The sequence below is a fragment of the Ziziphus jujuba genome, chromosome 8 (assembly GCF_031755915.1).
Source record: "Ziziphus jujuba cultivar Dongzao chromosome 8, ASM3175591v1".
In the NCBI taxonomy this organism is placed as follows: domain Eukaryota; kingdom Viridiplantae; phylum Streptophyta; class Magnoliopsida; order Rosales; family Rhamnaceae; genus Ziziphus; species Ziziphus jujuba.
Window position 1 is genome coordinate 30012961 of NC_083386.1, and position 24754 is coordinate 30037714.

The 24754-nt window shown below is 36.1% G+C and overlaps 2 protein-coding genes and 1 pseudogene across 4 annotated transcripts; 1 reads left to right on the forward strand and 2 right to left on the reverse strand.

The window, feature by feature from the left end:
* Positions 1–1576: 1576 nt before the first annotated feature.
* On the reverse strand, positions 1577–4331 carry LOC107414863 (laccase-15). Its single transcript, XM_048471034.2, has 6 exons — positions 4175–4331; positions 3730–3881; positions 3377–3621; positions 3097–3225; positions 2053–3006; positions 1577–1949 (listed from the first exon to the last, which is right to left on the reverse strand). The coding sequence occupies exons 1-6, from the start codon at positions 4265–4267 to the stop codon at positions 1819–1821; spliced, it is 1704 nt and encodes a 567-aa protein (XP_048326991.1). The 5' UTR covers positions 4268–4331; the 3' UTR covers positions 1577–1818.
* Positions 4332–16234: 11903 nt separating this feature from the next.
* LOC107414865 (ER lumen protein-retaining receptor-like) lies at positions 16235–19318 on the forward strand (annotated as a pseudogene).
* A 1285-nt stretch (positions 19319–20603) lies between these two features.
* Positions 20604–23584, reverse strand: LOC107414862 (laccase-15). Of its 3 annotated transcripts, XM_048469979.2 has the most exons (7): positions 23426–23575; positions 23259–23333; positions 22978–23129; positions 22546–22790; positions 22247–22375; positions 21200–22156; positions 20604–21085 (listed from the first exon to the last, which is right to left on the reverse strand). In XM_048469979.2, the coding sequence occupies exons 1-7, from the start codon at positions 23516–23518 to the stop codon at positions 20955–20957; spliced, it is 1782 nt and encodes a 593-aa protein (XP_048325936.1). In that variant the 5' UTR covers positions 23519–23575; the 3' UTR covers positions 20604–20954. The 3 variants fall into 3 exon arrangements, with proteins under 3 accessions (XP_048325936.1, XP_048325937.1, XP_015878552.3); XM_048469980.2 differs by lacking the exon at positions 23259–23333 and having other exon boundaries at positions 23426–23584; XM_016023066.4 differs by lacking the exons at positions 23259–23333; positions 23426–23575 and having other exon boundaries at positions 22917–23054.
* Positions 23585–24754: the final 1170 nt, after the last annotated feature.

Here is a 24754-nt window from a genome sequence, read left to right on the forward strand (position 1 = left end):
TGTGATGTAAAGTAAACGAGTAAGCAATAGGAGAAGATGGAACCACTGTTGGGCATTTATACACTCCACTATTAAATGGACCTATGAGAAGTATTGAACCCATCTTGAGATCCTTCACAAGAAAGCAAGAAGGTAAGAACTCAATAGAAGCATTATTATTTTTACAGAATTCTAAAACATAAAGTAAATTATGGGTCATTTGAGGAATATAAAGAACATTGGATAGATTAAAAGTATGAGATTTTAAAGGTAAAGTTGTGGAGCGAATATGAGTAATTGAAAGCTTTGTACCATTGTCGATAGCTATTTCATCAGTATTGTCACATCCAAAATGAAGTGAAAGAGTCTGAAGATCTTATGCTACATGATGAGAGGCTTCAGAATTAAGGAGCTAAGGTTGAGAATGATTTTGATTTTAAGGAGTTTGGCCTTAAGATTGAACTTGTGTGAAAGGCTTGGGGAGAGAAATTTTGAGGCATAGGTGACAGCTGCTATTGCTGTGGCATGAAGGTCCATTGCTGCTTTAGTAAGGAACAAAAACGAACTGGATGTCCTTGTTGGGAACACAACTGACAATAGCCTTTGTACCCACCAGAAGAAGAAGAGTTGGATCGATGGGAATGAGAGCAAGGAGGTAGATTTCTTGAGTTAGAGGAAGAGGATGAAGAATTGAAGTGCTGTATGGGCAATAATAGGAAAGTCAAGGAGTTTTATTTCATGTCTTTTGATGCAGATGGAATGCTTAGCAAGTTTTTCACACAACCCTTCAAACCTGATAAGATTATCTTTAGAATGAATAGGAGCAAAAACATTTTCAAATTCAAAGGATAAACCATTATGCATAGTGTGATGTCATCATCTATCACGGGTTGATCAATCAAGGTAAGTTCATTAGCTGCTTTTTTCACATCATTTAGCTATTCCAAAACTGGTTGTGAGCCTAAAGCCTTGATAAGCCGAACTCTCAAATGAAGAACACATGATTGTGAGGGTTTGTCAAAAGCTAATGCTAGTTTTTGCCAAGTCTCCTTCATTATATCTGCTCTTGATACAAATCGATGGATTTTTGGTGATAAGGAAGCAAGAAGAGCTCCAAAAAATAAGGAGTTCTGATGAACCTAAAAGAGGCAATCTGGATTAGAAGACTTATCAAATAGAGTTGGTCAGGGATAGGAGATTGTCCCATCAATAAATCCGTATAGGTCATAACCTACTAGAAGAGCATCAAACTGCTTTTCCAACCCAAAAAAAAAAAAAAAAAAAAAAAAAAACGTTGTTTCAGTAAGCTTTAATGGGGCTAATATAGCAACATTGATAACTACCAATGTACGATTGGTAAACATTGGCTCATTACTAATGGGTAAAGGTTCAGCAACAATGGACTCTTTAGAGACCGGTGTGGTTGGATTTGACATAGCATTGAAAGGAAGAAGAAAAAGAAAGCTCAATGGAGTAAGTTTGCTCTCATACCGCATAAATGTTTTGTCAAAAGGGAAAAGCTTCTCTTATTATCAAACCAATCTGTATATATACAAGTGATATATGGATAAAGACAACGATGTATAACAAGGTAAGCTTAACTGAAAAATACATACATATCTTACATAACCGTGAAATAGTTGTTACAACTACACTTTGTCAAACAATACATTCAGTAGCAACTTGAACATGGTTCGAAGTGCCATAACCTTAGAAATCACAAACAATACATCAAATCATTTTTATTTGGATGAAATCAAAGGAATAAATTAATAATAAATCATAATATAAATGGTGAGTTTGTGATGATATCATCATTATCAGTAGCAGAGTATTTGTTCAACATGGAGGCATGTCCGGAGGTGGTGGTAAAATCTGATCATCTGGGGATTTCCCATTCTTCACTATGAACGCCATTGTCATACCCCATGACATATGCCTGTCCAAGTGGCAGTGCATGAACCATACTCCTATACATATTTATAAAAAAAAAAAAAAATCTTTATTAATTAAAAATCATTATACATATATACCAAAAAAGGGAATTAAAAGAATAGTACTATCGTGGCGCACCGGGATTGCCAGCCTTGAATCTGACGGTGGTCCAGCCATTTATAGGGACGGCAATAGTGTTTTGGAGCGGAGGGTCGACAAGGTTATAATTCAAAGGGTCTTTATCCTTGTCGAAATTTCCAAATCCCCAACCAACCACGTAGAAACTGTACCCATGAAGATGCATTGGATGATAGTCCCCCGCCACCAAATTGGTCCCTTGGAACACGATCTCAACCGTCGAATTATACTCCAGTACCTTAACCTCCGTCCCAGATTTCGGTGTCTCCAAGTACAAAGGAAGATCCGCGGCCGTGAAATCGAAAACGGTCTCCGGAAAGTCGGGAAACCTGTCTCCGAAAACACCATTGGCATGGTAATAGTAAGCTTGCAATATGTTTTTCACCGTGGGAGTGACAAAGCTCACGTTGTTCACGCTAGCAGCTAAGCGAGAGCCATTTGGGCCTTGACACGAATCGTTTTGGTGGCAAGGAAACGTGTTGATGGAAAGAGTGAAAAATAAACTGTCGGTTATGTTCAATGGGACATCCACAGCAGAGTGGCTGTCATCGGCTAAGCTTCTGAGTCTCCCTGTGAAGCTCACCGACGAATTGGTGTCGTTATAGGGAGGGAGATAGGGGGAAAATGGAGGACAATTGGAGGGAGTGAAGTTGCCATAATGGAGAAGAGCAGTGGTGGTTGTGTTGTCGAATGGGTTGGGAGCTGCAGCGTAGACTTTGGCACCCATGTAGTAGTGGTGGTCGGGATCTTGATCGGCCGTCAACAAGAAGTCAATGGTTTGACCGGGGGATATTGCTATGTAGTTTGTGACGAATGGTTTGGTGTAGCTTGCATCTGATCCCACAATGGTGAGGCTGTGGTTGGCGATGGAGAAGAAGAGAATATCTTGGATGCCGGAGTTTATTAGACGGAGGAGATAAGTCTTGCCGTGCTCAACCATTAGCTTGAATGTATCTGCAAATTAATCAACATTGTTTAAATAATATTTAGTTACAGCATTTTCAGAGAGCTACCATATGCATACATGTCAATTACAGTAATGACCTGGTTTTGAGCAGGGATAGAGATCACCAGGTTGGCCATTGATGGTTAAAGCGTCTGAAATGTTGGGGTCTCCTCCGAATTTGAGAGACTCAGTGTAAAGCTTCTCTATATCTTCCTTCCACCACTCTCCTGCAAAAATTGAGATTTTCCACATTCATTATTATTATTCAACACACATTTTCATGAGAAAATATGATTTAGTCTGGCATTTCTATTCGTTTGTACAGAAAGACAATATGTACATATTATATTTAAGATTTTGATACTGTTTTTGCAGTACCTAATATGAGGGGGAATTCTGCATGGGGTTTAGAGAAGGGATAGTGGGTTCCTTTCTTAGGATATACGACAAGAGCTCCATAGACGGTAGCTCTGTCCCACTCACTGTGCGCATGCCACCACAGGGTGCCTTCTTCCGTGGATAATATAATCTTTTGGCTGAACTTGGCTCCTGGTTGAATTGGACACTGCGTAATATACTCTGGACCATCTGACCATGGATTCCTTGGTTGTTTCACTCCATGCCTGAAACATTATATAATCATGACAGCTTATTTTTCCCTCCTAAACACACAAAAAACTGAAACAAAAATAGTCATAAGCGTGTGTGTGTATATATATATATATATATACCAGTGGATTGTAATGTTACGGTTGCCCTTGTTGTGAACATCGACGATGATGGTATCTCCTTTTCGAGCGTAAAGCGTTGGTCCAGGAAATTGGCCATTCACTGTCAATATGTTCTTCGTGCTGCACAATCTTGTGTAAGGGGCTTCTTTAACCTATACAACCAAAATGAATACAAATGTGTATCGTTCAGACTATGCATGTGTATATAAATCGACTTGGGGATGTGTATATATACATTCCAGCTAGCTACATAAAGCACATATTAGTGGTTCAGGTGTGCTTGCAATGGCTTGTATATATTTATCTCGAGCTGAGAGGTGAAATTGGGTTAAGAAGTTTGGGGCTCAGAGATATACTTTCCATGCATGAAAAATAATTGAAACATGGTGAGAAAATAGATTATATTTTTGCCAAAAAAAGAAAGAGTTGATGAGAACTAATTTACCACAAAAGCATGTCGGCGAACCGAAGCTTGGCAATGGAGGATGCCTAGTACAACTAGTACCCCTAAAACTTGGAATCTAAGTAAAGGCTTCATGATCAGGCTAGGAGTTTCTTTTAGTTAATAAGAAAAGAACTCTGCGTTAGGTTTAATGATTTGATGAAGACTTAAATAGACAGAACGACAGGAAGGCATGCAATAATATTTACCTAATTTTATCGGTAAATTGGTGTTTCAGATAATTCCAAAATAAGTAAATAAATTTAACAAGCCATCACGATCGGTGCTATGATATGAGTGCACGTTTCTATATTCCTTCAAACTCGTGCAAATTCCTACTTTTCCAATTTGATATCGAACCATCTTTTCATTAAATTTCACTTAATTAATCACACTTTATTTCGAATTGTGATTGTATATAAAAAAATTGGGAATTAGCCAGGTTTATACGTCTGACTCTGTGATTAAGTTTAAACTTACTAAATCAAGCATAAATTATTATAAGAACAAAAGTTAACTAATATTATTGGTCAGTCCTCAGCGTATAAATCTATACAAACATCTATTAAATATATAGTCACGCGATTTGCCAATGATATGGCCTGCCTTGAAGTAAGGGTTTTAAACCCTCTCCAGCCAGTCCATTGACTTTTCAAGTCCATTTCAACTTTTCAAACTCACCGACCAAAGTGATGGATGGATCGATAGGATGGCTTACGTGGAAAATGTTTCAGAAGTGTCGAAATAAGTCACGCAAAAAAATACCATCACAATTCATCATTTTACGGGCCACTAGCATCCATAATATTCATATCCATGTTGCAAGCAAAAAAAAAAAAAAAAATATATATATATATATATATATATATTCATACACATGTTTTCACAAAAAAAAAAAAAAGAAAAAATATTCATACACATGTACTATATTCAAGTTAAATTATACATATTATATATCTGCAGGGATATCAAAATATATTTAGAGCGCACAAATACCATGCTTATTTTCATCTGCAGAGACAAAGTTTTGATTATATTTATTGGTTATTGCCAATATAGTAACATTGTCGTTGTTTTTTTTTTTTTTTTTTTTTTTTTGTGGGCATGTATTTAGGGATTTGTGAAATTCAATCAATTAATTTGTTTATATAAAAACATCTTCAATAATAAATACTATTTTGTTATTGATATTTTAAAATTTTGGCATACCCTTTTAATGATAACTGTCAATGTTAAATTTTGCTATTTCTAAAATAGCATGTGTAAAAATGGTGAAAGAAAAATTGTTGGATTGAATATCATCCTTTCAAAGTTTAAAACTTACAAAAATTAAAATTAAAAAATATATTATTTAATGATATAGATTTCACAGATTTTATTATAACGTAGTCCACAATAAAAAAAAAATATCAATTACATTTTTTGTGCTAAATTTGATAATAAAAATGTAATTGATATTTTTTACAGTGTATTATTAGAGAGCACAACAAATTTATCTATGCTATATTTTAATATTGCAATAATGGCAAAATACAATGCCATATCTAAGCCACAAGAATTCGAAATCTGGCTGCAGATATACATCAATTTTTAAACAAAATGTCAAAAGGAGTCTTTCCACCAGCCTCGCAAAAAGAAAAAGAAAATGGAGCATTAATTGTTGGCAAGCATATAAAACGTGTAATATTGTACCTCCTACCACAACGACGAAAAGGAGTTCAACAAGTAATGCTTTTGGTTCCACATACTGGGAAGAAGAGCAAGTTCAGAATGGTGGGTCTCGGTAATTAAGCTGTTTTAAGGTGGATTTTTGAAGCAAAGGACAATTGGTAATCATCTTTGAACTGTATATAAAGTCGGGGTATATGTAATGAAATTGCTTTGGACGATGGTCTGACTAAGGATTTGAAAGTATGTACAACTCCAAACATACGACGTTTCTTTGATTCAGTGAATACTAGGTTCTTTTAGAATATTGGGACTTGACCTAACCTTTTTGTTTTTACATATAAGTATTTACACCTAAGAAATTTTAATCTTTAAACTACAAGATAGGAAAAGAAAAGAAACTCTCTGTTAGAGGCACTGATACAGCCACTCACGGGCTAAGTGTTTAGATTTGTGTTGATCTCTTGAAGTTAGTGGTAGAAATTTAGTTAGAGTCAAATACTTATCTTGATAGTATTCCTATCCTTACTAGTGTTCATATCAGTAGTTATATGTTGTTTGTTCTTATCATGTAACTTGTATACATTTACTGCTAGTGTTAATAAAATAATCAAGTCATTGCATATGCTACTTTCTTTACGTAACAAAAGTTTACATGGTATTAGAGTTGTAAGACAAACATCATGGCAATCATTTCTATAGTTTCTTCTGAAATAGCTCAACTAAATGAAGTTTCCCTACCAAACTATCCTTTTCCTTTCAAGCTTAAAAAGATAATTATTTAGTTTGGAAATCTCAGATTTACCCAGCTATTGTTGGCAGCAATCTAGAAGGCTTTGTAACAGGTGCTATCAAGACACCACCAACATTAATCATTGAAGAATCAAAGGACTTAGGGTCATCGAGACAAGTTCCAAATCCAGAATTCTTGCTGTGGAGACTGTTAGATCAGGCTCTTTTCGCATGGATTCGGTCTTTGATTTCCATAGAGGTACGGATTCAATTATCCCATACTAATACATGTTTTGAGCTATGAATTCGATAGGCAGATTGTTTGGAAACTAGTCACGTGCAAGAATCAGTTGAAGTTACAACTTCAATCCACAAAGAAAGAATCAATGGCCATCACCCAATATTACATGAAGATGAAAGAAATATCGGATAATCTCAATATGGCCGGTTATAGTCTTAGCACTGAAGATTTCATTATGCATCTCCTACAAGGTTTGCCCCATGAATATGATGCCATCATAGCAAATATTATTCACATAGTCTGCCTTTAGAAGTAGAGGAAGTGCAGGCACTTTTATTAAGCCAAGAGATGCGGATTTCAAGTGCCACACCAGTCATACAACCTGCTGTCCATGTTGTTGAGAGAACAAGCAAAAAACCTGATCAGACCAGTTTTGGTCGTGGTGGAGCATTCTCAAACCGAGGTGGACAAGGCCGTGGAAGGGGTTGCGATTTTGGATCCCGAGTCTTCTGTCAGTTATGCCGACAACCAGGTCATATTGCTCCTGACTGTTACTATAGGTTTGACAAGGATTTTCAAGCTCCACAACACAAAAACAGTAGATCATCTGCCTACTACACCAGTCCTGACATTGTAGCTAATCCTGAATGGTTAATGGACAGTGGTACAACTAATCATGTTACTGTTGATCCATCAAATTTGCATTAGAAAATGGACTATGGAGGCATGGATAAAGTAATTGTGGGCAGCGGTCAAGGTTTGGATATCCTCTCTACTGGCTCTTCTGTTTTAAATACTGGTTCTAAAAATATTAAACTAGATTGCATGTTGCATGTCCCAAAAATTAAGAAAAATCTTTTAAGCATTGCAAGATTAACTCGTGATAATAATGTTATTGTTGAGTTTAACGCTCATTCTATATTTGTGAAGGATCTGGCTATGAGGAAGCTCCTACTAGAAGGAACCCTTAGAGATGGACTTTATCAGATTTTTTTTTACCTAGATTTAATAAAGCACTTGCTTCAGCTTGTTGTGCAAGTGTTAATTTTAGTTCTTTCTATTCAGAATTTTTTAGAAATAAATTGTGGCATTTTCGTCTTAGACATCCATCTCTTTCTAAGAAAATTGTTGCTGATGACAGTAAAAAAAGTTTTATTTCAAATAAAGACAATTTTTGTTCCATTTGCCCATTGGGCAAATCGCATAGACTTTTTGCATCTCATTCTCATACAAAAAGTAAATATCCTCTTGATTTAATTCTTTCTGATGTTTGGGGACCTGTTCCTGTTCTTTCTACTGAAGTATACAGGTATTATGTACTCTTTGAAGATAACTATTCGAGGTTTTCATGGATTTTCCCTTTAAAATTAAAATCTGAAATACCAAATTTTTTTTTGGAATTTAAAACCTTGGTTGAAAACCTTTTTCAAACAAAAATAAAAACCTTTCAATTTGACTGGGGAGGTGAATATAGATCATTGGCTCCTATTTTAAAAAATTTTTGTACAGCCTTTCAGCACCCATGTCCCCATACCCACAATCAGAATGGTAAAGTGGAAAGGAAACATCAGCACATAATTGAAACCGCCCTATCTCTTTTAGCTCACAGTTCCTTACCGCTTAAAGATTGGTGGAATGCTTGTTCTTTAGTCGTTTATTTAATAAATCGACTTCCTACGGTAGTCTTGGAAAATAAATCACCACTTCAAAAATTATTTAAGAAAAAATTTAATTTTTCGTTCCTAAAGTGCTTCGGCTGTGAATGTTTTCCTTATATTCGGCCATATCAACATCATAAATTTTCCTACCATTCAGAAAGATGTGTATTTATAGGATATAGTTCCACTCATAAAGGTTATAGGTGCCATAGTTTACAAACAAGGAAAATCTATATTACCCCGAATGTGGTCTTCAATGAGTCATGTTTTCCCTACAGCAGCTTATGCAACAAGGAATTTTCTTCTAACTCAACCTCTTCTATTTTTATGTAACACCCCGTTCCGAAGTATATCGAAAATTTCTAAAATTTGACGAAGGTTGACCGGGTTTGATCGTCGTTGACCGAGAAGGGGTTAAATGTTGACTTTTTACTTCTGGTGGAATTTCACATTGACCGAGGTCCCGTTATGAAGTACACATTGTCACGAGTCCATAGACTAGTAGCACGTTGAAAACGGAGCTACAGATTGAAAGTTATGAGCAAAACAAGTTGAGGTCCAAACTGTCCAAGGGGTGCCGGAGTTGACTTTTTGTTCATACAAAGTTGAGCTTTAACTTATGCATGGTTGTGAAGTACTCGTCAATACGAGTTCATAGACTAGCAGTACGTCTGATTTGGACATGTGGTTTGAAAGTTATGGACATGCAAAGTTTTCCAAATACTGTAATATCTTAATATATTTTGATTTGAGTGAACAGTGTGTGCCATGTGTCGTATTTTCAGCCAATCCCATGAGTGAACAATGTCACCCACATGTGGTTTTTATTTTGACAAAAACACATGAGCCGGGGGGAAGAGAGAGAAAGAGGGGAGGAGAGAGAGAGAGGGGGGGGGGGGAGAAAAGCCACCACCATCGGCCACCACCGTTGACGGTCGTCCGATCACTTTTAAGCCACACGCGCCACCCTAGCTTGAAGCCCACCTGAAAACGGGCCGGCTAGCTAAAAATCATGGCCAGATCGCCGGCGATGCGCCCGGATCGGGGCATTTTCCGGTGAGTGGTCGATTCCCTTCTCTCGCCGACATCTCCCAAACCAGACCTCTTTTACCTCACCGCCGGTTCCGTTGAGTTATCCATCACCACATCTACCACTTCACCAAGTTTCACTGCCAGTGGCCACCGGACGCGCCGTCGGCGGTGGCAGATTCCGATGACCACGGCGGCTCACCGGAAAACCCAATTCTGGTGAGTTTCCGATCACCTCACCCATCCTTTCCCACTAATTCCGACCCCCTGAACCCAAATCCAGTGTCCACTTTCCTCAATTCTTAACGGATTGTGAGAATCGAGGATCTAAAATCCGAGAGCTTTCCGACGAGATTCCGGCCACCTCGGGTCCGATCTCCGAGAAGTAAAATATTAATTTATTTGATCCTGTATAATATTGTTGTTTTAGGAGCACGTGTGAGTCGTAGAATTGATCCTTTGGAGGATCTTGGTTGGATTGCATGCTTGAGGTGAGTGACTCACTTTCAAAATTTTTTTGGGTTGGTAAATTGTATATATTTTGTGTTGATTATATATTTGGAAATTATATTTCATATGTTAATTATTTAGTAAATTTATATTTGGAATTTTGATGCCAAAATTGATTGGAATTAAATATTTGTGCATTATAAAATATTTTGGTTCTAAGGATTATATGCATTTGGGATTTTGTTAATTATTATTAAATTTCATTTTTGGAGTATTTCATAATTAAATATTTGAGAAATAGGTTTTATGTATTTGATATTAAGAGAATTTCTATATAGAATAACATTGCCAATTTATGATAAATTTTTTTAATGTGTTTTGGTGCAAAAATATATTTTGGGACTTAAGATTCATGGTTTAAAGTTTGATTTAAATTATTGTTAAGTTTAATGTTGGCGTTATGATGGTGATTTATATGAATTTAATTGCATTCGGATTTGATATAGTTTTTAATATCATTTTTGGTACAGCTTGATTTTAAGGGTTTGAAGAAAAATATTTGTTTTAAAAGTATTATGCTTCAAAAATATTTTTATGCATTTAAATATTATGGAATTGATATAGTTATGGTGAAATTGATGGATTTTAAAGTGATGGATTTATGATGAGGATTAAAGAAAAAATGTGGGAATGTAAATTTGAAAAATGGTATAATTCCTACGGTGAATTTAGGAAAAATTTGGTATTTTAATAAAAAACTTAGTTATTTGTTTTAGACGCACTCATACACTACTGGTGTTCTGTACTGTATATATGGATGAGCGCGCAAGTTATAATGTCTCCCGTGAGTTGCCATCGGACCGAGGGCAGGCAAGTTTGATATTTGCCATAAGCCGCCCCCCTCCATGGTTGGGTTGACGGTTTAAGCAGCGGCGCTGTCGGGACACCAAAGCGATCTTATGCAAGTTTCTCTCTTTAACCTCCCGCCAGATGGTGCTCGGGACGCTGGGTATCATAGGGCGTCACTGGTAGATAGTGTGGTGCGACAAGTATCATTTTTCAGATATAAATTTTAAATCCTAAAGTTTTAAAGCAGCATTTAAATTAAATATATTTAATTTGTTTTATCACCTATTTCCAATTAGTATTTTCTAAAATGTATTTATTCATATTTTATGTCACTTATTTTAAATTAATATTTTTAGAATGCATCTTGCTATAAAAATATTATATAGATTGGCTGAATGTTTCAAAATGAATATTATAGTATTTTTCTACCACTTATTTTACATGATTGTTTGTAATTATTTAAATTATATTTTTGACACTGTTTATTTTGCTTTATTAAATCAAATTTTATGAATTATATATTGAATTTCACTTTTATGTTATATTTCTTTAATGCAAGTATTCTAAATTTATTATATTATATTTTATTTGTATTTGGATTATTTAAATTTTTATTAAATTAATTATTCCTTGATTTTTGAGGCATAAAAGATTGGGTTTTGCGAAAATGTTTTAAAAAGGGAATTTTTCCAACTGAGTGAATCGTGAGGGTTTTGAGGGAAAATATTATTTTTAACTACCTATTATTTATTTACTTATTTCTTATTAATCAATTAACTAACTTATTTATCCTTTTATTATTATTATTATTGTATAGTAGATTGGGTTACTCACTGAGATGATTAGCATCTCATATTTTTAAATTCCGTTCCTTTAGGTCCAAGTTAGTTGACGTTGATTGTTGGGGGCAAACTCGACGTCTTGGTTCATTGCTGAAAGTCCAAGAGAAGCTTTTTCCTCTCCATCTTGTATTGCTTCTTTATCTGTCATTGTATTAAAGTTATATTTATTTGTATAACGCTCTGTATACGGATTGGACAGATATTTGTTTAATTGCTTACTGATTCCCTGTTATTATTTTGAAGTACTGTAAATTTGTGGAAACAAATTGTAGTAAGGTGGGAGGAATAAGATGGTGTTTATTCGAGTGTGTTTTATGCGCAGAGAATTTTGTGGTAAGTCCTACCCTTAGCGGAGATGCTGCTGGATTTTCCGTTGGAATGTTCGGTGATGTTTCCCTAGGATCAGGGCTTGTCTAGGATTCCGGTGAGGAATTTTAAACGGGTCCTGACATTTATGCCTCTTAATCCCTTTATTTGTCAAAATTTTGTGCTTTCTTGTTCTACAGATAGTCAGCCACATCCATCTCTTGGGTGCCATTGTGGGTCCTCCTCATCGGATACTTCCTTTTCACAACATGAGTCTCCACTCAACGTGACAGAATCACCTCCGCCTCTTGCCTCCCCTGGACACGATCAGCCTGGTATCAGGCAGCATGTTTCTTCTTCCATCCTAGGTCAACCATGCATCTCCTCTCTGGAGTCTTGGACCCCGACACCTGGCATCCTCTCCCGATGTTTAGTTCGATCAGTCATGCCACCATCTCCAACTGGTTCCAAAACTGATGCCTTCAAAGCCAGTCAATCTGATGTCGTCCCATCTGCTACTTTACCATCTTCTCCACCAGCAAGGCCATCTCATCATATGATCACACGGTTGAAGGCTGGTTCCACAACTGATGCCTCCAAAGCCAGTCAATCTGATGCTGTTCCATTTGCTGCTTTACCATCTTCTTCACCAGCAAGGCCATCTCATTAGATGCTCACACAATTTAAGGCTGGAATTTCCAAGAAGAAAGTTTTTCTTCATCAAAAGCTTAGTGACCTTGATTTATATGAACCTACAACAACCAAACAGGCTTCGTCTCATCCGGAATGGGTCTAAGCTATGCACGATGAACTTGGTGCATTGCACCGTAATCAAACTTGGACCCTCGTTCCATCGACAGCTGACATGAACATTATTGGTAGCAAATGGGTTTTTAAAATTAAGCGGAATCCGAACGGTACCATAAATCAGTACAAAGCTAGGCTTGTTGCCAAGGGATTCCATCAGCATCCCGGGATAGATTTCAAAGAAACGTTCAGCCCGGTTGTTAAGCCCTCCACCATTCGAGTCATTTTGTCTCTAGCAGTCTCTCGTGGCTGGGATATATGGCAACTAGACATAGACAACGCCTTTTTAAATGGTCACTTGCGTGAGAATGTGTACATGCAGCAACATGATGGCTTTCTAGATCCATCCAAGCCGACACATGTCTGTAAGCTTCACAAATCGTTGTATGGTTTGCATCATGCCCCTCGTGCTTGGTATGATTAGTTACGGCTTACTCTCACTCAATAGGGTTTTGTCCGATCTAAAATGGACTCCTCTCTTTTTATCTTCACCAAATCCGGTCTGGTCCTTTGGGTTCTCATCTATGTTGATGACATCATTATCACCGGCAGTGACTCCAATGGGATTAACAGGTTTATTAGTCGGCTCCATTCATTGTTTTCTCTTAAAGACTTAGGCCTTTTATCTTTCTTCTTAGGGATTGAAGTTTATCGAAACTCTACCTGGTTATATTTGTCTCAAGCAAAATATATCCGTGAGTTTCTTGTCAAAACTAACATGCTTGAATGCAAGACAAGTCCGACTCCCGCTTCCACTTCTATTCAGCGTGGTAAGGATATTGGGGCTCCCTTTGCTGATAAATTGCTCTATCATAGCACCATTGGTACCTTACAATATCTGCTGCTTACTAGGCCTGAATTAGCCTTCATAGTGAACAAACTGAGCCAATTTTTGCAGCACCCAACCGAAATTCATTGGGCTGCCTGCAAACGTGTTTTGCATTACTTGAAAGGAACTCTCCAGCTGGGGCTTCACCTTCGACCTTCTCTGCATTCTTCCCTTTATGGATACACTGATGCTGACTGGGCCTCTACCGTTGATGATAGACGGTCTACGGGGGGTTACTGTATCTACTTTGGAGACAACTTGGTTTCTTGGTCTTCACGCAATCAAAAGGTTGTTGCACGTTCCAGCACGGAATCTGAATATTGTGCTTTAGCTCATGGGGTAGCCGAGCTTATCTAGATTGAATCTTTACTTTGTGAATTATGTGTTCCCGTGCCTCGCCCTCCTATCCTTTGGTGTGACAATCTGAGTGCTCGCTCTTTGGCATCCGATCCGGTTTTCCATGCTCGCACAAAGCATATTGAGATCGATGTGCACTTTGTTCGTGATAAAGTGCTCCAACAGATGCTACAAGTCAATTTTGTTCCTAGTACTGATCAGGTTGCAGACATACTTACTAAGGTGCTTCCAACAGCTTGTTTTCTGGTTCTCAGAGACAAACTGAACCTGAAACCTTCCTTGTCTAGTTTGAGGGGGTATGTTAGAGTCACTGATACAGCCACTCATGAGCTAAGTGTTTAGATTTGTGTTGATCTCTTGAAGTTAGTGGTAGTAGTTTAGTTAGAGTCAAATACTTATCTTGATAGTATTCCTATCCTTACTGGTGTTCATATCAGTAGTTATATGTTGTTTGTTCTTATCATGTAACTTGTATATATTTACTCCTAGTGTTAATAAAATAATCAAGTCATTGCATATACTACTTTCTTTACGTAACAGAATTTTACACTCTCTAATGGAACTGCTCCATACATTCGACATTAGCATTTTCATTTTGAGCCTCTCTTTTTGCTGTCTATCCAGACTGAAGCATTTGATGATGAAGATGCAGTGCCCTTTCTTTGCTGTCTAATGATTTTGTAGGATCCATTTCCCAGCTTTGCTCCGTTTTAGACCTTTGTAAAAGTTGGAGCTGATTTTGCAGGATCTGTAGAATAATATGCATTATCAAATCACATAAAGCTAAAGGATTATTAAATCACATAAAGCTAAAGGAAAAGGGCAAGAACCAACTGAATCAAACTTTCATTAACATGCCAGCACTAGATTGAAGAATTAAAGTTTTTATTCCGTCATTCTGTCCATCTATTTTTACTATTAGTTTCTGTAACCTATTGATCGCACTTGGAAAAATCTCTACACGAGTGCAAATAAACATGCTTCGGCTTCTGTAGATGCATATAATCTTGCATCGGGGATGGGTGGCCAAGAAGCCACAAAGAATATAAGCAATGCACATATTTATAAACCCATACTCAATCACAGGTGATACAAAAACTTTTCCCATTAAAACTGATGACTGCAACTTGTTTAGATACTCAGTTGTTGGCTTACACATTTTTTATAACACGGCAGAGGTTCACATATGAATATACAGTTACGGATTGATTAATAAACCACAAATTTTAGGTGCCCCAAGATGAAGATTTGTTATACCTAAATCTGGTGTTGAAGTAGCTATTTTTGAGCATCCGAGTATCTGATACTTTTGGATCACTGTTCAACTTCTCTTCGCTGGTCAATTTAGACTTGGATGTCTAAAAAGGAACCAAAATGTATTGTGGAAATTGAGGTGTGGACAAGTTTGCAGGTTCACCAGGGCGTACAAACTGTTGTTGTGATTGTTCACCAGATTCATTGCTGGCAGAGTTGGCCAAAGTTATTTGTGTCTGAGGAAGTACAGCATACCCAGGGAACCTGCGAAGGAGGAATTTGGTAAGATGTTCATTATCACTTTCCATGCCATGTTACAGATCCACAGAGGCCATGCCAGTTGTGATAGCAAAACAGCCCAACCAGAAAAACCTAAGCTTTTAATACTGAAGTTAGGAAGAAAAGTTTAGACTCAAATCCGAAGGGAAAAGTATTGGCTGTGCTTCACTTATTGACTAGTTCCAAGTTTCTTATACATTTTAAAGCTTTCCAACTTATAAATAGTTTGCAAACTAAGAATATGTACTTACAATAAAGAATATGTTTTAGGGTCATCATTTATACTTTGAGAGAGTAAGCATGTGATGTCACAGCTTTTTCGTGACACAAGTAAGCTCAACATGCTGCATGCAACTCAAATATCCAGTGTCCTGACTCCATACAGTAGATATAATGCCAAGAGAAAAAAATTAAGCATGCCATCCATTAAAGCACAAGTGCTTACCACACGAAGGTGTTTGCAGAGTGATAAACATAAGATTTCTCATATATTGTGGCAGCTGCAGCAGCAGCTTGAAGCCTGGCCTGATGAAGGCTCACATTATCACTTGCCACACCACCAACTGAACCCTGACCAGACGTACCTGAGATGCCTGGCCGTGTTCCCAAAAGAAATAGAATTAAGAATTAGGGGGAAAAAAAAAAAACTTAATTTTACCTTTTGCCATGATCATAATTTTTTTAGTTGTTCGATATTATTTCTAAGTATAGGATACAAATATAAGAATAGGTTTGTATGTAATTGGCAATGGCAGAAACAAAATGGCGGAAAATGTGGTACAGTTCTCATGGAAAATTGCAAAAAAAAAAAAAAAAAAAAAAAAAAAAAAATAGCTTTGTCGGATAAAGACCGGAATTCAAATTTGATTATTATATGCCAAATTCATGATTCCAAAGAAATCACACGAGTTGATATGTCCACGTGCCGCGATGTGTGGTCAATAACATGTCAGGACTGATGTTTCCCAAAGTCAATGACTCACGCGCCATGAAGGCCAGTGAAAATACAATTATTTATAGTCAACCTTAAAATCAAGTACTCTTCTTCCAGGTGCTGTTGGTTTGTTATATGAAAGATTTCTTGGGTCTGGGTCTTGAGGCTCAAATGCAAAGTTTAAACCAGGAAACAAGAACAGAGAAGAAAGAAAAGAAAAGCTAAAGAAGAAAGAAAACCCATACCGAAAAGAAAAGTTAGAGAAAGAAGGAAAAAATCGCTACCAGGGACTTGTTCAGATTGGCGGGGTACGTGACCCACCTCCTCAGTATACTTGTCCTGCTTCGCAAGATCCTCACCACCAGATCCTTTGCAGGTACAATAATCAAATATCAGTATATATAAAGCTTGTTGCTTTTTGCTTTCTTTCATATTATATAATATATATATATATATATATTTATACATATATGTTTTTTCAGTTGACTGTATCCTCTTTTTTCCATTCCCTGTTCCTTATGCCCAGTTTTAGTTAAATTGTTCCACTTTTTGTGTTTTGCCAATGCTCAGTTTTGGTTAGATTGTTCCACTTTCGTGTTTTGACCATGCTCTGATTTTTTATTTTTTATTTTTATTTTTTAAATTTTTTATAATGTATAAGTGAATTTAGAATCATGTGAAAAATAATACAATTAGGAAGTATTCGTTCGTCTGGTAGTTGAGCTGAAAGCTGACTGATATGAATATTGAAAACCATTCCAAGTCGTAGCAGGGGTTTTTGGTAACCTCTTAGAGGGAATGGAAGCTTAAATGATCAGTTGCTATTTACTAATTTTGCACATATGATGTGAAATTCCTTTTATCCAAATATTGTGTTTTCAGGTTCATCACTTACAATGATGTCCCTTCCATCCAGAAGAATTATTGCTTGACAGAATATATGAAATAGGCAGTTCTTTTATTGTTTTTTTTTCAACGTTGCTGTCCTTTGTGTATGTAAGAAATCGTGTGTATTCTCTTCTACAAATTGAAAGAATTTACGAAACTCCCCAGACTGAAAATATATAATATGCTGGTTCAATAATAACATAATTCCAATTCCTGTGACCTAAGATGGAGGTAAATTGGTCCTGGAGATTCAATTCCCATGGAAGTGCCATTTGTCATTTAATTTCTTTTATATTTGCTACAGTTTGAAAAGGCCAGTTAAGATATATATGTGGTTTCAAAAGTTACTGAAACCTTAGTTTTCTGGTAGTAAAATGGAAAAATACAATCCATATTATCTGTGACAGCCAGGTTCTTTTCCCTTCTATTAAAGTATGACAAATGACAATACTTTATGTCAAATGACAATACTTTCACTTGCCCCAGGAGTTTCACTTAAAACTCAAGAAATGTATGTCATGGTGTTCCTCACTAGGTACATTGACTTGTTCACAAAGTACTACTCCTTCTACAACCTTTTGATGAAGTTGTTCTTTATCGGAACTTCAGTCGCTATAGTCTGGTACATGAGATTTCATAAAGTGGTAGTGAAGCAGACATACAACAAAGATCAAGATACTTTTAAACATTACTATCTTGTTCTTGCATGCTTTTAAACATTACTATCTTTTAAACTCTGATGGTAACCTGTCCTCTTTTCATAGGTTGTATGGACATTCTCAATGTATCTGGAGGCTATATTAATCTTACCACAATTGGTATTGCTGCAAATGTCATCCAACATTGACAACTTAATTGTAAACTATGTTTTCTTTCTCAGTATGCTAGACAATTTCCCTTTTGTTGGTACTTTATATATGTTTTGTCTTACTTAATTTCAAATATGTGAAGGTGAATTGACAATTTGAATCTTGGTATTTAATGCATACATAGTGTTTTTGCAAAATATTTGAACAATTTTTTATACATGGATAGCTTTTGACTGTTACATTTTTATTCTGGGTATTCTGAATACCATTCTACTTTATGTCAATATAAGCATTTATAGAAGCCAGTCTTTCAGAAAAGAAAAATGAACGTCAACTTCTCTCCAGTTACTTTAAATGCTCGAGGACACTATTCTTTTCTGCGACAATTGAATGTTCATATCCCTCAAAGTGAAAACCTTTTACTTTTACTAACCGAGATAATTTGTTTGATTTGATTCAAATTTTGGGAAGAACAAGTTCAAAATTCTTGCTCTGTTTCATTGCTGACAATCATAAAAAATACAAGGAACTTATGGCATTGGGATGCTCCTTCTCTTTGGGGTTATTGATTTGTTGTTTTGATAATGTCTGTGGTGATACTTTTGTTTGGTAATATTACTTGGGCATATCGTGCCTTATATCTTCTCAATTGGATCTATCTTTTCTTCACCGAGCTCCACAGAATTCGATGGATACATAAGTTCTTTCTTTACCACCCTCAAGTAATTTCCAGGATGTTATTAACTAATGGGTCATTTTTGAATGCTGCCGAAACACATCATGGATTTCAGTACTGGTTCGGACTGTTCTTTATGCTGACTTCTTCTACTACTATATTAAGAGGTACTCTTTTTCTCTACCTGACTAATTTGCTTCATGGAAACCATAGAATAGTTTAGGCTAGAGTACAATGATTCACGAATGTTTCAGTTTCGTGAAAGAGGTCGCATTTTAGTGCTTTCCTACTTGACAATTTGTGTTTGATTTTTGTTAATTTTCAGTTGGAGAAAGCAGGAGGAGCTGAGGATTCCTGCTTGAAATGGATGGTTTCTGCTGGTTTATGGATTGACTAATTAAAAGTAGCCACACACTGTTGTTGGCCAAGTGTTGGGCAAATGGAAAATTTCAATTTCTAGTTTTAAGAAATACACCTGTTTTACGTTATCTTTCACACTGTATGTCTAAAAAGGGTACAAACAACACTTTTTTCCGTGACATTTTCAGTTTTGGGAACCATTTGTAACTCGATTTTTTTTATTTTTTAATTTTTATTTTTTCAATATATGAAGGTTTAGTTTGTAGATATTAGAATAAAATGGTCATGATTAGCTGTCCATTGCCTAGCGAAATTACTAAAGCAGAAATTGTCTTGTCCATATCAAAAAGAACATGGTATTGTGTTATTTGCAAAGAAATTATCCATTTTATTTTAGCAACAATTAAGTTGTTCAGGTAAACAATATATTCAGTAGCAACTTTGATACGTTTTCCTTTCTACGAGACGGTAAACAGTAGTTTTAGGTTGGAAAAAAAGAGAAAAATAGATAGAAGAGAAAGAGATAAAGATATAGTTTAATTCGGAATAAATTTCATTCATTCATATTTTCATTATAAAATAAATAGACTTGTATACTTATTCTACCACATACTTATATACTCATTTGACCACAATTGCACGAAATAAACAACCACCACTACATAATTCTAATCATTGACAATAACTAATCTATAACAATAATAAAAAGATATTTTCCTATACGTAAATGATTATGATGATGATGATAATAATAATAATAACAATAATAACATAGGTCCATATCATTTCTTTTCTCTTGGAGCATCCTTGTCCTCAAGATGGGATTAGGTACTGTTCTTGGAGAGGAGCCACTTGATCTCCCAGGCAGCATTATTCTTTTAGGCTCCAACCAAGGCTTCAGAGGCTGTCAACAATATATTATCGTGCATTGCTTCAACATTGCCAAATCCAAGAAAAATGTGATCATTGTTGGCCTGTCCTGGGACATGAACTTTTCCTTTCAACTAATCATTCCTTTCTCATTCTAATTTATATAAAGACCTTGAGGTATATTTTTGGCAAGCTTTGCCAACTATAGAGTATAGACGACCCGAAAGCAACTCCTCAACACCACCATCAATGGCAGAGTTGAGGTCCCTATCTCGTATTGAAGTGCTACATATTTTGTCCTTCAAAGTGCCCTCTATCAGAGTTTTTGTATGTGGCTGTAGTTGATGAACACGTTGCAACTCTGCTAGTATCATCTGAAGTGTCATATTGATATGTTGGAAGCTGATCTCATGCCTGGCTAGAATGGCTTGAACTTTTCTATGAAATTCAGCTTCTATTTTCCCATGGCTATCCATAGTTCACCGGCTCTAATACCAAATAATATGTTCTTTTTTATGGAACAGCAGTTTTAGATAGAAAATAAAAGAAGAAATAATAGGTAGAAAAGAAAAAGATAAAGAAACGAAGATATAGTTTGATTAGGAATAAACTTCATTCATTTATATCTTCAATTTACAATTAATAGATTTATATATTTATTCTACCACAACTACACGAAATAAATAACCACCACCATATACATGAACACTAACTGAGCTATAATAGTATTAATAACTAATAATTAAATAGAATAATATTTTCCTATACACAAACAACAACAACAAATGATGATGCTGATCCATATCAAACTTGAGCATGGTTCAAAGTGCCATAATCCATCAGATAATTTATATTTCGATGAAATCAGAGGAATAAATTAATAATAAATCATAATATGAATAGTGAGTTGATTACTATCATCAGTATCAGCAGCAGAGTAGTTGTTCAACATGGTGGCATGTCTGGAGGTGGTGGTAAAATCTGAGCATTTGGGAATTTCCCATTCTTCACTATGAACGCCATTGTCATACCCCATGACATATGCCTGTCCACGTGGCAGTGCATGAACCAAACGCCTATACATATTACCCAAAAAAAAAAAAAAAAAAAAAAAACTTTAATAATTACAATATCATTATACATATAAACCAAAAAAGGGAATCAAAAGGGTGATAGTAGTATGGGCGTACCAGGATTGTCAGCCTTGAATCTGACAGTGGTCCAGCCATTTACAGGGACGGCAATAGTGTTTTGGAGCGGAGGGTCGACAAGGTTATAATTCAAAGGATCTTTGTCCTTGTCGAAATTTCCAAATCCCCATCCAACCACGTAGAAACTAAACCCATGAAGATGCATTGGATGATCGGCCGCCCCCGCCGTCACATTCGTCCCTTGGAACACGATCTCCACCGTCGAATTATACTCCAATACCTTAACCTCCGTCCTAGATTTCGGTGTCTCCAAGTACAATGGAAGATCCGTGGCCGTGAAATCGAAAAGGGTCTCCGGAAAGTCGGGAAACCTGTCTCCGAAAACACCATTGGCATGGTAATAGTAAGCTTGCAATATGCTGTTCACTGTGGGAGTGACAAAGCTCACGTTGTTCACGCTAGCAGCTAAGCGAGAGCCATTAGGGCCTTGACAAGAATCGTTTTGGCGGCAAGGAAACGTGTTGATGGAAAGAGTAAAAAATAAACGGTCGTTTATGTTCAATGGGACGTCCACAACGGAGTGGATCTTATCGGCTAAGCTTCTGAGTCTCCCTGTAAAGCTCACAGACGAATTGGTGTCGTTATAGGGAGCGAGGTAGGGGGAAAAAGGAGGAGAATTCGAGGGAGTGAAGTCGCCATAATGGAGAAGAGCAGTGGTGGTTGTGTTGTCGAATGGGTTGGAAGTTGCGGTGTAGACTTTGGCACCCATGTAGTAGTGGTGGTGGGGATCTTGATCGGCGGTCAACAAGAAGTCAATGGTTTGACCGGGGGATATTGCTATGTAGTTTGTGACGAATGGTTTGGTGTAGCTTGCATCTGATCCCACAATGGTGAGGCTGTGGTTGGCGATGGAGAAGAAGAGAATATCTTGGAGGCCTGAGTTTATTAGACGGAGTAGATAAGTCTTGCTGTGCTCAACCATTAGCTTGAATGTATCTGCAAATTAATCAACATTGTTTAAATAATATTTAGTTACAGCATTTTCAGAGAGCTACCATATGCATACACGTCAATTACAGTAATGACCTGGTTTTGAGCAGGGATAGAGATCACCAGGTTGACCATTGATGGTTAAAGCGTCTGAAATGTTGGGGTCTCCTCCAGATTTGAGAAACTCAGTGTAAAGCTCCTCTATATCTTCCTTCCACCACTCTCCTGCAAATTGAGTTTTTCCAAATTCCTTATTATTATTATTATTCAACACACATTTTCATGAGGAAATACGATTTAGTCTGGCATTTCTTTCGTTTGTACTGTGTACGGAGAGACAATATGTACGTATTATATTTTAGATTTTGATAGAGATCGTGCAGTTTTTGCAGTACCTAATATGAGGGGGAATTCTGCATGTGGTTTAGAGAAGGGATAATTGGTTCCTTTCTTAGGATATATGACAAGAGCTCCACAGACGGTGGCTCTGTCCCACTCACTGTGTGCATGCCACCACAGGGTGCCTTCTTCCGTTGATAATATAATCTTTTGGCTGAACTTGGCTCCTGGTTGAATTGGACACTGCGTGATATACTCGGGACCATCTGACCATGGATTCCTTGGTTGTTTCACTCCATGCCTGAAACATTATATAATCATGACAGCTTATTTTTCCCTCTCAATCACACAAAAAAACTGAAACAAAAACAGAGTCATAAGTGTATATATAAATGGGAAAATTTTATAGTACGGTGTATATATATACATCGGTTTTGGTATGGTCCATGCTGTAGAACTACTATATATATATATATATATATATATACCAGTGGATTGTAATGTTCTGGTTGCCTTTGTTATGAACGTCGACGATGATGGTATCTCCCTTTCGAGCATAAAGCGTTGGTCCAGGAAATTGGCCATTCACAGTCAATATGTTCTTCGTGCTGCACAATCTTGTGTAAGGGACTTCTTTAACCTATACAAACAAAATGAATACAAATGTGTATTGTTCAAACTATACATGTTTATATAAATCGACTCTGGGATGCGTATATATACATTCTAGCTAGCTACTTAAAGCATATATTAATGGTTTCAGGTATGCCTGCAATGGTTTGTATATATTTATCTCGAGCTGACAGGTTCCATTGGGTTTAGAAGTTTGGGGATCAGAGACGTACTTTCCATGCATGAAAAATAATTAAAACATGGTGAGAAAATTGATTATATTTTTGCCAAAAAAAAAGGAAGAGTTGGTGTTAACTAATTTACCACAAAAGTACGTCGGTGAACTAAAGCTTGGCAATGGAGGATGTCAACTAGAAATAGTACACCTAAAAGTTGGAAGCTAAGTAAAGGCTTCATGATCAAGCTAGGAGTTTCTTTTAGTTAATAGGAAAAGAACTCTGTGTTGCTTTTTTATGATTTTAAACTCTATTTTGATGAAGACTTATATAGACGGAACGACAGGAACTCATGCAATAACAATTACCTAATTTTATTGGTAATTAGGTGTTTCAGATAATTCCAATCTAAATAAATTAATTTAGCTAGCCATCACAATCGGTGCTATGATATGAATGCACGTTTCTGCATTCCTTCAAACTCATGCAAATTCTTACTTTTCCAATTTGATAAAGACCCAATTGGTGAAGGTATTTATTGACAGGGTTCCCTGTACTACTTAATCTCTTTAATAATACCCATTTTTATATACATGCTAATTTATTTACACAATAATTGGATTGAAGGGAAGAAAGAAAAAAGTTTGATGAAGAGAAATAAATATATTCATATAGCGATAATAATGGTAAGTTTAATGAAGAAAAAAGTTTAAAAGGAAAGCAAAGGAAAAATATTTGTTTATAATTGTTATTTGAATGCTTAATGAATGTTTTTTGTGGGGTTGAAGGGAAGAAAAAGAATGATAAGTAAGAAATAAATATTTTCATGTGGTGATAATAATGGTAATTTTGGATTATTAAAAAATTCAGTAAAAGTTTTTTCATTTCTATTTATTTTGAAAAGAAGACAAATTTAATTAAAATAAAAATAAAAAATAATTTATTTCTTTTTCTTTCCATTTCATTTTAACTATTTAAATAAAATATATAAATTTTGTTCTTTCTATTTCCTTTTACTCTATTAATCCAAACGTGTTGAACTTATTTCGGATTGTGATTGTATATATATATATATATATAGATAAAAGGGAAATAGCGAAGTTCATACATCTGACTTTGTGAATAAGTTAAAACTTGGGAAAAATCAAAGAATAATTACAAGGACAAAAGTTAACTAATATTATTGGTCAGTCCGCAGCGTGTAATTCTATACAAACATTAATTAAATGTATGATCAGGCGATTTTTCATGGATATGGCTTTTACTTGAAGTAAAGGTTTAAACCATCTGCAGCCAGTCGATTGACTTTTCAAGACGATAAGCTTCAGCCAACTCTGCTTCAACTTTTCAAACTAATCGACGAAATCGGAATCTGGGAGAGAAATGGATCGATCGAGGGGCCTACATGGAAAATGTTTCTCTCTCAAAAGTGTCTAAATAAGTCACGCAAAAAACAAACCGTCACATTTCATCATTT